Source organism: Prinia subflava, chromosome 10 (genome assembly GCF_021018805.1).
Source record: "Prinia subflava isolate CZ2003 ecotype Zambia chromosome 10, Cam_Psub_1.2, whole genome shotgun sequence".
In the NCBI taxonomy this organism is placed as follows: domain Eukaryota; kingdom Metazoa; phylum Chordata; class Aves; order Passeriformes; family Cisticolidae; genus Prinia; species Prinia subflava.
In genome coordinates this window covers 18,774,847-18,786,866 of record NC_086256.1, presented here as the reverse complement: position 1 = coordinate 18,786,866, position 12,020 = coordinate 18,774,847, and the positions used below count along the sequence as shown (strand labels likewise).

At 45.9% G+C, this 12,020-nt stretch overlaps 1 protein-coding gene across 1 annotated transcript in view; it reads right to left on the bottom strand.

The window, feature by feature from the left end:
- MFSD14A (major facilitator superfamily domain containing 14A) overlaps nt 1–12,020 on the bottom strand; it is a 13,823-nt gene extending 1,803 nt beyond the window's left edge. Inside the window, exons 1-11 of the mRNA XM_063407601.1 lie at nt 11,783–12,020; nt 6,494–6,589; nt 5,349–5,411; nt 4,675–4,802; nt 3,542–3,656; nt 2,236–2,454; nt 1,833–1,946; nt 1,348–1,419; nt 982–1,094; nt 764–861; nt 87–250 (exon numbers count right to left, since the gene is read on the bottom strand). Coding sequence (XP_063263671.1) covers nt 87–250; nt 764–861; nt 982–1,094; nt 1,348–1,419; nt 1,833–1,946; nt 2,236–2,454; nt 3,542–3,656; nt 4,675–4,802; nt 5,349–5,411; nt 6,494–6,589; nt 11,783–11,869 — 1,269 coding nt within the window. The 5' untranslated portion in view covers nt 11,870–12,020. The remainder of the gene's footprint in view (nt 1–86; nt 251–763; nt 862–981; nt 1,095–1,347; nt 1,420–1,832; nt 1,947–2,235; nt 2,455–3,541; nt 3,657–4,674; nt 4,803–5,348; nt 5,412–6,493; nt 6,590–11,782) is intronic.

The following is a 12,020-nucleotide window of genomic DNA, read 5'->3' as shown; positions in this document are numbered from 1 at the left end:
GTGTCACAAAATGTACCACAGCATCACACTGGAGAGCACAGGAGCCCTTCCTAACTCCTTTCAGAAGCAGCAATTAAGAAACCTACCTGTTGTAGATGGTACTGTGCAACCACACTACCTCCAGATGATGATTCGGGCATGGGCAGTTCATTCAATTCAACGTGAAATATATAGAATATAAAACCATAAAGAGCCGGTCCCAAACCATTACACAGGCCTCGAATTCCTGTAATCATCCCTTGAACAACACCTGGGAAAAGCAAAATACAAGTTCTTATCTATCTGTAGTTATATAATTAACTGTTTCTGATGACTTTACTGACTTCAAACTGAGGCAAGCCCTACGGGTCACAGTAAACAAGGGGCACAAAGAGCCTGTCATTATCACATATTCGAGTGCTTTTTCCGTCTGCCTCTAGCAGAGGGCAGTGCCACCACGCTGAGCTCTCAGAGGACATGGACACTGTCCCTGCTGTCGCTGTCTCACACAGCAGAGAGCACGGCATGCCACAGTGAGGAACAGTGCACTGAGTTTGCTGAATGCTCTGCAGCTGCAGGGCCTTGTTGAGTTTTCTCTCTGCACAGAAGCACGTGGTGCACGCACAGTGCAGCTTCCAAGCAACCTGGATTTACCATGGTGCCCCAAGCTCAGGTTTCTGGGCCCCCTGCCAAGACTCACCTGGCTGACAAGCACTAAGCCCAGCCCCCAGCATGTCTGTGAGCATTCCTCAACTAGAACTGCAAGAACCAGGAGCAAACATACCCTGCTGGTCGGCATCAGCAGTTCGTGACACCAGGGCGCTGACAGCTGGGAAGGTGATGCTGGACATGGCGGCCACGGCGCCCGCTGCCCACATCATCCTGCAAAACACACGCTGCAGTGACTGCTCTGGGGCTGCAGCTCTGCCCTGCGAGCACAGGGTGCTGCAGTGCATCCTTCAGAGAGGGGACAGAGTGCAGACCAAAGGGAAAAGTGCATACCATGGCTCTGACCCAAAGCCGTACCAGGCCAGCTGCAGTATCTGGAAGCCCAGGCCCAGCAGGATGGTGTTCTTATTTCCAATGGACCTCATCAGTAAACTCAACACTACTGTCTAACAGAGACAGCAAAAGTAAAATGTCAGAAAAATAACATTTCATTCTAAATGTTAAACACAGGTAAGCTGATGAGTTAATGAATTCAAAAAACAAAAAATCTGAAAACATTTTATTCTCAATGTCAAATACATGCAGAAGAATTATTTCAAAGTAGTGTTCTTCAAAAGCAGTATTTGCCTCTACCAAAAAAAGCAGTCATTTAGCAAGTAAATGCTTCCCAAATCAATGACACACAGAGCAGTAACTCACCTGTGCAATAATGGAAAGAATCCCAAGGACTGCTATAAATGCTGCAACACTTTCAGATGAAAATCCCATTATCTATATTAAAAAAAAGGCAATTTGATTATTAACCATAAAACGTGTCATGATGTCACAAACCTCACTGAGGGAACATGTAATGCAGAAGAAAAGTATTCAGCTCTTCATCTTTTTTCCATTACATCAAACAAGTAAATTAAAATAGGGGCATAAAAAAACCCCAAATTGCTCCCTCAAAAAATAACAAGTAGTCAAAGAACAAAGCAAATAAGTACAAGAAATTGTTTTATAACTCATTCATCAGTCCCCTCGCTTTTTGCCTATCTAAAGGAGAAAATCAGAACAAGGAGACATTAATAAATTGCTGGGAGCTTCTAAATTACATGAGTTATCTGTATTTTCCATATTAGTTCAGCTTTCTTAAATCCTGTAAATTTACTTTTGTTCAAATTCATACCAAAATGTTACCTTACCTGTCTGAGGTATAGGAAGAAGCTGGAGTATTGGCCTGCCTCTGGGAGGTAGGAAAGAAACACTGTTATGCAGATTAGCAGCACAATGGAGTCCTGGCCGACTTTCTTCAGGGACTAGGCAAGAAAAAAGAATTACAAAACATTCCACCTTCATTTCCAAAAAGCATCCCCAGCTGGGCTCTGAAAATCCTGACAACTAACAAAGTTGTTACGTGGCACCACCAAAGCATTCTCTGTATGTTCAGCAAGACTATTGGCAAAAGTATCACAGTGAAACAAGGTCAAGCTTGAAGAAACTCAAGGCTTTTTTTTTCAAGCCTGAGCTATTGTAAATTCATCTCTTCCCTGTAGCCAAAGCTCAGTATTTCCAAATAACGAAACATTCCCTACTGAAGTAGCTTACTGCAAAGGGGTCAGCCTGTTCCCACGAAATGGGTGCTCCCCAGGACGCTGGCCTCATCTTCTCTGGCAGCGATTCTGGCACAGCAACAAGGATGAAGCAAATGTCCAACAAGGCTATCGCTGTCGCCAGCACCACCACCAGGCTGTCGCCGTACGCTCGGCCAAGGTAGGCACCGATAGCAGGGCTGGTGACCAGACTTGCTGCAAAAGTTGCAGAAACCTGAAATAAATAACAGCTGGTGAGATTTTCAGTGAGGCAAGTCAGCAGTGTTATTACCCACATTCCCTCCGTTTCAGAAGCCTAACCATTATAATCACATCGTGATTAAAAGTAACCTTTTTCCTATGCCTGTATGGTAGCAGCTGGGTATTTTAGACAATCACCACTTTTCAAGAATTTTTTTTCTGATATCTGGACAGCAATGTGAGGCTCATGGCAGTCTTGCATGTACTGATATAATTAGGTTTAATTAACTATAGATTCCTCTGATACCCCTGGGAAACAATGAGCTGTATTTAATCTTCATACTAGCGAAACGGGCAATGTCTGTTAAAAAAAGCCCACATGTATAAAGGGTATATTAAATGTAATATGCTGGTTAATCCAACTCAGTAGTTGTCAGTTAATCAGCTAGCCTTGTGAAAGATAGTCACTTAAAAACTGAAAGAACTTTCTCAGCATATCTCAGTCCCTGATGTTTACAGGCACAAAAAACCCTATATTTAGTTCATATCCATTGCTTTCAGCTCTTCCTGCTGAATGGCAATGGGTTCTGTAACTTAAACACAACAAATAATTCTGCTAATCCACAATAACATGAGGCTGTCAGGGCTCCTGGGACCGGGCAGGTTATCAGGAGATAACAGAGGAGAGTTGTAAGAACTTCAGACAGACAACTCAGCTATGTTTGCTCTGAACTGCACCTCAGCAGAGTGGCTGGAGACACAGGGAGAGGCAGTAAAGAATCACACAGTGGCAGTTCAGAACAAAAGGTGAGATTTCTGAAAAGATGACAGAGCAGTACCAGTATGGGCAACAGTGCAGGAATAACTAACGCTTCTCAGATTACAACAGCCCTGGAAACAGACAGGCACAACAGCTTTTAACATGGCCATGTTTTGTTTCATTGGGAAGCAGAATGTTCAAGAGATACAAGACTGGATGACAGGAACAATTAAACAGAAAAACCTGACTCCAAATTAAAATCAACTTCCCACAGAAGAAACAAAGACACAGCTTTGAAAAGCATTACAAACTGAAGGGCTTAGTGCTGAATACCACAGGAAAAGAGCCAAACAATACCTACCAAACCATAGGCCATGCTCCTCTCGTGTTCTTGGGTTATGTCTGCTACATATGCAAAAACTACAGAAAATGTCACTGCAAAAACTCCGGACACGGAGATTACAGCGAAGTACCACCTAGGAACACGACAAAAAAATTAGAACAGCTAAAGAGAAACAAAAAGTCTATTCAATCCAAGTGCAGTTAAACAGTAAATCACCTTGTCCAACTTATCCTGACAATTTATTGAGATAATCTTGGATAATGCCAGTGCGACTGTGTCTTGATAGAATTGTGTAACTCCTGTGTGCACCAAGGACAAGCAGCATGATTTTGAAACATCTACAAAAAGCTGCTGTTGATTAAGTACTGCTCAGAAACAAGGTGTTCAGCTAATAAACTTAACTGGTCTGTGACCCAAAGCAAATTAGGAACATCAGTATTTTGAGAACCTGGTCACTGAAAGGCCTCCACATTAGCCATGTCTTTATGCCATAGACACTAGCACTTAGCATTGGAAACCTTCATGAACACTTAGAAAACAAGCTCCTTCTGAAGAGGGCTGAGCAGCCTGTGTGAGCAGAGAGGAAATGGGAAAGGCTGATGGAGCTGCCTGAGCAGCCTGTGCAGCGCAGGCTGTGCCACTGCTGCTGCACCCTCAGGAGCAAGCCCAGGGCTGACTCCTGCCCTGCCCGGGCAATGTTGCAGCCAGTCAGGCAGTCAGTGAGGTGCACACACAGCACCAAAGGCAGCCCATTGCAGAGTTTGAGAAACGAAAGTGTAACAGTGCTGCAACACTGTAGCTTACAGCTGCTTAGGCAGGCACCCGCATTAGGTAAGGTTTTGATCTCAGTGTTGTGGGCTGGTATCTGAGTGAGAACTGTGGCCACACCCCAGGCCTGCAGAGCTCACTGGACAGCGTTCCTCAGGTCTGGCAGATGTGCTGGACACAGAGCTTACAGCACACTGATCAAAATCAGCAGGTGCTGAAATTCTGAACAAGGCCTTTGGCCTCATGGCAGCTGCTTCAGGCTGACTGTTCCCCCAGCCCTCCATGAAGCACAAACAGCATTTTATCAGCAATGCTACACACATGAGCATTAGACAGTAACCTTGAAAAACAACGGCCAATCTGGCATGAAACAATTTACTAACCATGGGCTGATCTTCATTAGTGGTATTGGTGCACAGGTGAAAAACACTGTTAGCAGCAAGAAGGACTTTCGTCCCCACACATCAGACAGGGCACCTATGAGCGGGGCACTGAGGAACGACAATAAGCCCTAAGTGAAACAAAACATTTGAAGTTAGGACTAAGAGGGCAGACTCGTGATAGCTGACCACAACACAGCCTGAGACCAGCCCGGGTTCTGGTTTCATTCAAGCCAATGGCTACAGTGCAATGCACCAAAAGCCAAGCGTCCCATGTCTGGTTACATAAAGCTAGAGATCTGTTATCTCAGAGCTACACAAAATTCAAAATGCAGATGACCTGTCATACAAGCAGTTTCATGAACTGTGTTTTACAGTCTACTGGAGCAACAAACTCCAAGTGAAAAATTATCCACTTTTAGTACCATGTGCATCATTTGAGATTAAGCAACTACCCTTTTATTTGCTGAACACAAACAGAAGATACAGACCAAACAATACCTTACTAAAAGTAAAAAGATGCACATTTGCACTTTCAGCAGTAATTTATTCCCATTTGATTCATTCTGTGAAAGCCATATTGAAAAACCACTTGACTGTTTCAGTTGGCAGTTATTTCTATATTCCTCCCACCACTCACTTCAAATTTTACTTGTGATAAACTTCTGTCAACTTACCTTTACTCCTTGAATTAGACCATTCATTAGAAATGTATGTTTTGGGAAGGTTTCATGCAAAACCTGGAGAGGAAATATGAATACAGTCTCTTACTCAATATGAACTACAAATATTCCTCATGATACATCCAACTTCACGATGCACAGCAGGTTTTTTTTTATTTTCACAGAATACAGAGGAAAAAATAGAAGAAAAAAGGGCAAGCCACAAATAATGTGACTAAGCGTTAATTTGCGTGGAAGGCATTTTGAGATTTCAGTGCCTGAAATATAAATAAACCACAGAGAACCCAGAAAATTCTGTCTGACCAGGTTCTCCAAATGTTACTGTGTCATCTGCTGGGGACTGGGGAGAGAGAGAGGAGAGACGTCACCATGCTGGAGTGGCTCTGTTTGGTGAGCAGAGTCCAGGAATGCAGCTGTCTCAGTCTGATTTGTTTAGATGAGAGGGATTCCATTCAGTGCCGATGTGCAGTTCATACCCAAGAGACTGCTGAAGGGTAACATCAGCTTGCAGAGCAGCACCAAAACTGCTTTTAAAGTGGAGTTGGCTTGGGAGATTTTTAAGCCTTCACTCCTTTTCTCACCATGTATCATTCACGAATTAAATCCAAATTAAAACCAATCAACTACATGAGAAAGTACCTTGGTACAAATACATTGGTATGACTGTTTCACTGATCGCAGGGATGCTGTGATGGGTGTAACAGGGTCTGTGCTCTGGAGCTTCTGCTTGAAACACAGCCAGGTCAGCAAAGACCTCCCTACTTACACACATGCTTGTGTAATGTTACCACATCTCAAGTGTATTTTTGCCCTTACATTAGTAATATGCCAATGTTTTATGGCATCTTGAAATTAAAGATAATTTCATTACCATCTTACTGGTTTCAATCAGAAACTATTTACACACAAGCTTGAGTGTTAGCAGACTTGCATGTAGCTGTGCTACACCATTACACTGCTATAACGAAATAAATGAAATTTCTGATACCATCTAAAAATACAATCACTTTGCAATTGCACAACAGTGCAGCTCAGTGATATGCAGTTTTCATTTCATGTAATTCAGAAGATGCTCAGTGCCTTTGCAGTAATTGCCCCACCTCCAATACAGCGAGAAAAAGTTCCCCAGGATCACCTACCACTAGAGTGGGAGCTGTCAGGAGTCCCCAGGCAAAAAACTCCAAGAAGATCACAATAACAGCGTGGTAGACACTGGGTGAACCTATTCCTTGAGGCTGAAACAGGAGAAAAGACAGGTGATTCAAACAGCTGATCTGCTATCAGTCATGGGAAATGCATCTGAATACTACAAACAGAACGGTTAATAATGAAACAGGACTCAAAACTTGGGAACAGTTACCCAACTAACCGGTATGGAATGAAACTCCTTTTTTTAACCCTTTGATGCTAATGTCCTGAAGTGTCGTACTCTTACTCTGCAGAATCCTTCACTGCCATCTCAAAATATAAACCACTTACACTGCCAGTCTGGGAAACAAGGATGCTACAGGGAAAACAGACTCTTCTTCTGACAACTAGTTTGTTTTCCTTGAGAAAGGTGCTGAAGTCTACACAAAGCCACATAGAACCAGGTTTCCATGGTTTCAGAATACAGCAGTGCTCACACTCAGCTATCCCCAGGTCTCACTACCCGGTCTATCAAACAGCTCTTCTCTTACTGAAAGGCACCAGTGCTCCATACAAAACATGGCTCTAAACCAGGAAAGAAACAAGAATAATGAACACCAGAAGCAAATCTCAGGAACAGCACTGATCACTGCCCAAACACTGAGTGCAGGCCTATCAGTTACAGTGTGCTTCAAATGCAGGAAGAGATGGGATAAAAGAGTTGACAAAAGGAACTTGAAATTCTTCAGTGATTTGGTAGAATCAGAAGTAGCTTTTGAAGAGAACAAAAAGAGCATGGGTGGGAAAACCTGCTCATCTCGTAGACTCGGTAAATGCTGTCCAACAGCATGCCACAGTTCAGTATTTGCAAATTAAGGACAGGGTTCGCTAATTATTCTCATATGAAAGCATCGTGAATAACTCCTCAGAAATCTCATATGCATTCTTTCAGCTCAGAAATGCTCCCTTAACACCTACTTTGCCAGTTTTGTGCACAGGCGAGTTACTAACAGAGCGGCCCTGATGTGGTCAGACCTGGCATTTACACTGAGCACACACACCTAAGGACCTCAGCTGGGTCCCAAGAAGGCTCACTGGGATCTTATCAGTGTGAGCAAGTAGCTGATGGAAGAGTAAATACAAGAACCAGACTCTTCTCAGAGCTGTCAGTGACAGGACTGGAGGCACATACTGAAATACAACAAATTACACTTGCACCTTTAAAAAGCAACCCTTCCTGAAAAAGGCTGCTCAGTTAAGTGTGGAATTGCCATCCTCCAAACCCCACTAGACACAGCTCTGAGCAAACTGCTCCAGCTGACCCTGTCTGGGGTGAGAGACTGGGGTAGTTGGATTAGTGATGTTGCAGGTGCCTTCCACCTCAAATACTACACAATTTTACGTTGCTGTTAAGTAATACTGGCAAGATTTATGCAAGCCATATCTAGCTTTTCTTTCCAGATTCCCACATTTCCAACATAGAAAAAAAAAGCTTACTGAACAAATGCAGGAAATAAATACAGAAAGCCTCACTGCCTACTCACTCCTACTGCTAGAAAAGATCATACTTTTCAAAAGCAACCATATCAGTCTGTAAAAGGTGAATTACAAAAGTACCTCAGCAGTGTCCTTTTTCTTTCCCAAGCCCTCTTCAGTAAATACAGACATACCATACAGATATTTCTGCTATTTTTCTGCCTACTCTCCCAAGGATGTAAATTAACAGTCATTGTAGGTACAGAGAGTGGCTATAATTATCCTCTCTTCCCACAATTCCTTTCTCTTTCCACCCACAGTCCTTATTTTAGCTTTGGGTTAAAAATGTACCCAGCTCTGCACAAACTGCAAGTATCACTGTTAGCTGTTTGACTCAGTCTCATAAAACCAGGTGCATTCTGATAGCCCCCAGACTCCTGTCACGTGTCTGGCTTGTCTGACAGTGAGGGAGGTGTCACAAACCAGGCCACCCCTCCCAGCATGGGGGGCAAGAGCACCTCCATTCACAGCAAACAGGAGTGAGCTCAAAGGCCTCTGTGCCCGTGCTGCCCTCGTCCAGCTCCAGGCAGCCCCGAGGCCACGCGCACAAAGCGAAACAGCAGCAGGAAAGCAGGGGCTGTTCTGCACAGGGGAACTGCTGCTGGCTTTAGAGGCGGTCACTGCTGCCCTCTGCCATGTCACCCTGTAAGCAACATCAACAGAGCTTTCCAACACGCTGACAAAAAACAGAAGTGACATTTAGATCACTACGGTGCAACTCCCCTGCTTTCTTATTATTAGTGCTCACTTATCATGGGTACTGACTGTTATTTGTTCTTATCTATTAAAAAGAAGGTATTCAGTCACATTTAGGTCATCACCTCTATAGCCATGTCTAAAGGTGGCAGTAACTACCAAGTAGCAAGGATGCTTGTGAGGTGAGAGCAAGGGAAGGACAAGCAGTTGCACTGCAGTGTATTCAGAGCCATTACGAGCATTCAGCCCAGCAGGTTTCAGCACCGGCCCACAGGGGCAGTGCAGGTGCTGGGTGCAGCCCTGCCGTACCCACAGACCGGCGCTGTGCTTCCCCAGCGGGCTAACACACTGTAAGGCAACGGCCTCAGGGCAACCGAATCGGAAGGCGCTAGACCTGGAGAGAAAAGTGACAGAGCCCTGGTGAGAACAAGCTGGAGCTGAGATGTTCCGATCAGAACAACAACAACCCTCCTCTGTTACCAGCAGCCAGAGCAGAGCCCGTTTGCACCCGGCTAAACCTGTGGCACCGACAGGGCTCCGAGAATGCCTTTTCCTCTGGTTACAGAGATGGCGTTAATCAAACACTTTGTACTGTCAGTCGTGCCACTGATAAAAAGTGTTCATGCCAGGCAAGCCTAAGAACACATCTGACAACAACAGAATAACTATCAAAGTGACAAAGGCATGACATGTAAGACCACAGCTTCTCTGCTGGAAAGAAAAAGGCACCGAGTGAAGTCCTAATCTCTAATTCATCTCATGACTGCTTCATGAGATGAATACATAAAGGATGGAAAAAATTAAATTTGTTGGGGGAAAAAAAAGTGTTGAAACAGATGTTGTGGTTGCCCCACCCCTGGAAGCGTTCAGTGACAGGCTAGATGGGATTTTAAGCAATCTGGTCCATGGGAGGTGTCCCCGCCCAGGCAGAGGGGGATGGAAATAGATCTTTAAGGTCTCTTCCAACCCAAACCATTTGTGATTCTATGCAACCACATCACTGGTGTTACTGCCTCTCCTTTGGTGATATCTGACAACACAAACTTGAGTACAACACACTATTACACATCCCTTCTAATTCACAGCCACTCAAGCTGCAAATAGTAAAACACAAAAATACCACCACGCACCAACCCAAGCTCCTGCACCACCCACTGCCCTGTCAAGGAGACCCAGCAGAACACACGGTGGGAGGAGAGGCTTTGCAGAAACAATGGGTGGGTTTTCCTTTTGGTTTGCTTGGGTTTTTCTTTTGTTTCTAATCAGAAACTCTTTCTGCCTGTGCCACTACCTCATTAACCATCTGTGCATTCATTCTGGCTCACAATTTTCTCCGATGTCAAACAGTTCCAAAATAAACCAATCAGGCAAGCAAAGATGCTTGATTAATTACTGGTTTGCCAGTGGAGACACTGAAGACCTGGGGGCCATTTTCAGGTATCTGTTTCCCACAATGTCACACACCACCCTGGGTAACAAGTGTCACCCTGAGGATGCTGAGCACTGAAGGCCAACTTAACATTTTAGCAAATATTTAAAAAATCCATGTAGCTTTTGCTACAAAGAACACTCTTATATCAGACTTCATAACTTAAAAATACATATTTAAAACAAATGAATTACCGACCATTTATTTGAAGGCAGAAAGTATTACAAGCAGGCAAAAGTTTTTGTTGCCTAAACATCTACATATCTTGATCTTAATGTTTATGGCTCATTTTTCCGTGTTTTCCAAAAATTAAATTAATAAGAACTCACAGGAGTTTGCACTCAGCTTTCGAAACTGCTGGCAGGCAGTGAATGATGTGCTACAAGTATCACGGAATGCAGTTAATTGTAACAGACTCTCTCCTCTCTTGGCAAAAGGAAGTCAAAGTTGAGAGGTTAGGGATGCTTGGAAGCACACTGTATCTTAATCAATGATACTCCAGAATGAAACAATACAACACCATGTCCCCTGAGCAACAACATTTACTCCGCTTGTACTACTCAATCTAAAGTACTTGCATTTAACACTTGTCCAAGGTAATCTCATACATTTCTATCTTTACAAACAGCGGGAACACATCCTGGAAAACACCAAGAACCGTTACCAGACTTCGTTTTGCTTCCTAACACTTCAGCAATCCAGCCAGCTGGCCACTGCAATGAACAAGTATAGTGACTGATACCTGTCTCTTCTCCATTACTGTTCCAAAAAGACAAAATGAAGGGCCATCAGCAATTTAGTCTGTCAAGATGTCTCTTTATTTGAAATAATGGCACTATATTTAAATCAAGGCACATCGAAGTTACACAGTGGAAAAAATCCAGGGGCAATGATACACTGGAAGTAATGGCGCTCATCAATATATATAAAAAAAAATAAAAACAACAACCAAAAGCCCCACCCAAACCAACTCCAAGCTCCAGCAGCCAAAACACTTAACTTCCTTTCTTTTTCAAATTTATGTATTTACGAGGAAGCAAAACAGAAGAAAGAACCGCAAACCCTTTCTGCCAGGCGCCCTCTGCGGAACTGCTCAGGCGGTGGCGTCTGTCCCTGCGGGCCCCTTCTGTCTGACCAGGGCACCGCGGGGACAGCGGTCCCTGCCCGCCGCCAGCCCCGCACCCGAGCCGCGCTCCGCAGCCCCGCTCACGGGAGGCGCGCTCGCTGAGGCGGGCTCGGCCATGCTCCGCTCACCTCGGGCGGCCCTAACCCCCCGCCGTGCCCCAGGCCCGGCGCCGGAGGCCGCACTTGCTCCCGCGCCCCCGGACCCGGCCCACGCGAGGAACAAACTGCGTTCACGGGAGGAGCAAAGCAGCTTCACTCGCTCACAGGCAGCCGCCCCGCGGACCCCGGCCCGGGCTGCCCAGCGCGGCCATCGGGGCTGCGGCGGCCGTGAGGGCACCGCGACTGACATAGGCGCGGCCGCCCGAGGTCCACAGGCCCACAGGCCCACCGGCCCCTGCCTACCGGCCCCTACCCGTCCGGGGCCGGCCCCGGCACAGCCACGGAGCCCGGGGCCCCCCGGGGCCCCCCGCCGCCGCCAGCCGGCCCCCGGACCGCCCCGCGCCCCAGGCCTCACCGTCCCGCCGTCCTTAATGATGATCTTCTTGGCCAGCATGATGCTGCGGTTCACGGCGCGCTTCTTCTTCTTTCCCGCCTGGGTCATTTTACCATCGCACCCCGGGGGCGGCACCAGCGGCCCCTCCCGGCTCCCTTCGGGCCTCGGCTCCCTCCGTCCCTCCGCCGCGGCCGCCGCCACCCCTCACGCGCCCGCCGCCATCTTGCGCAGCCCCACCGCGCGCGCAGCCGGCGCTGCG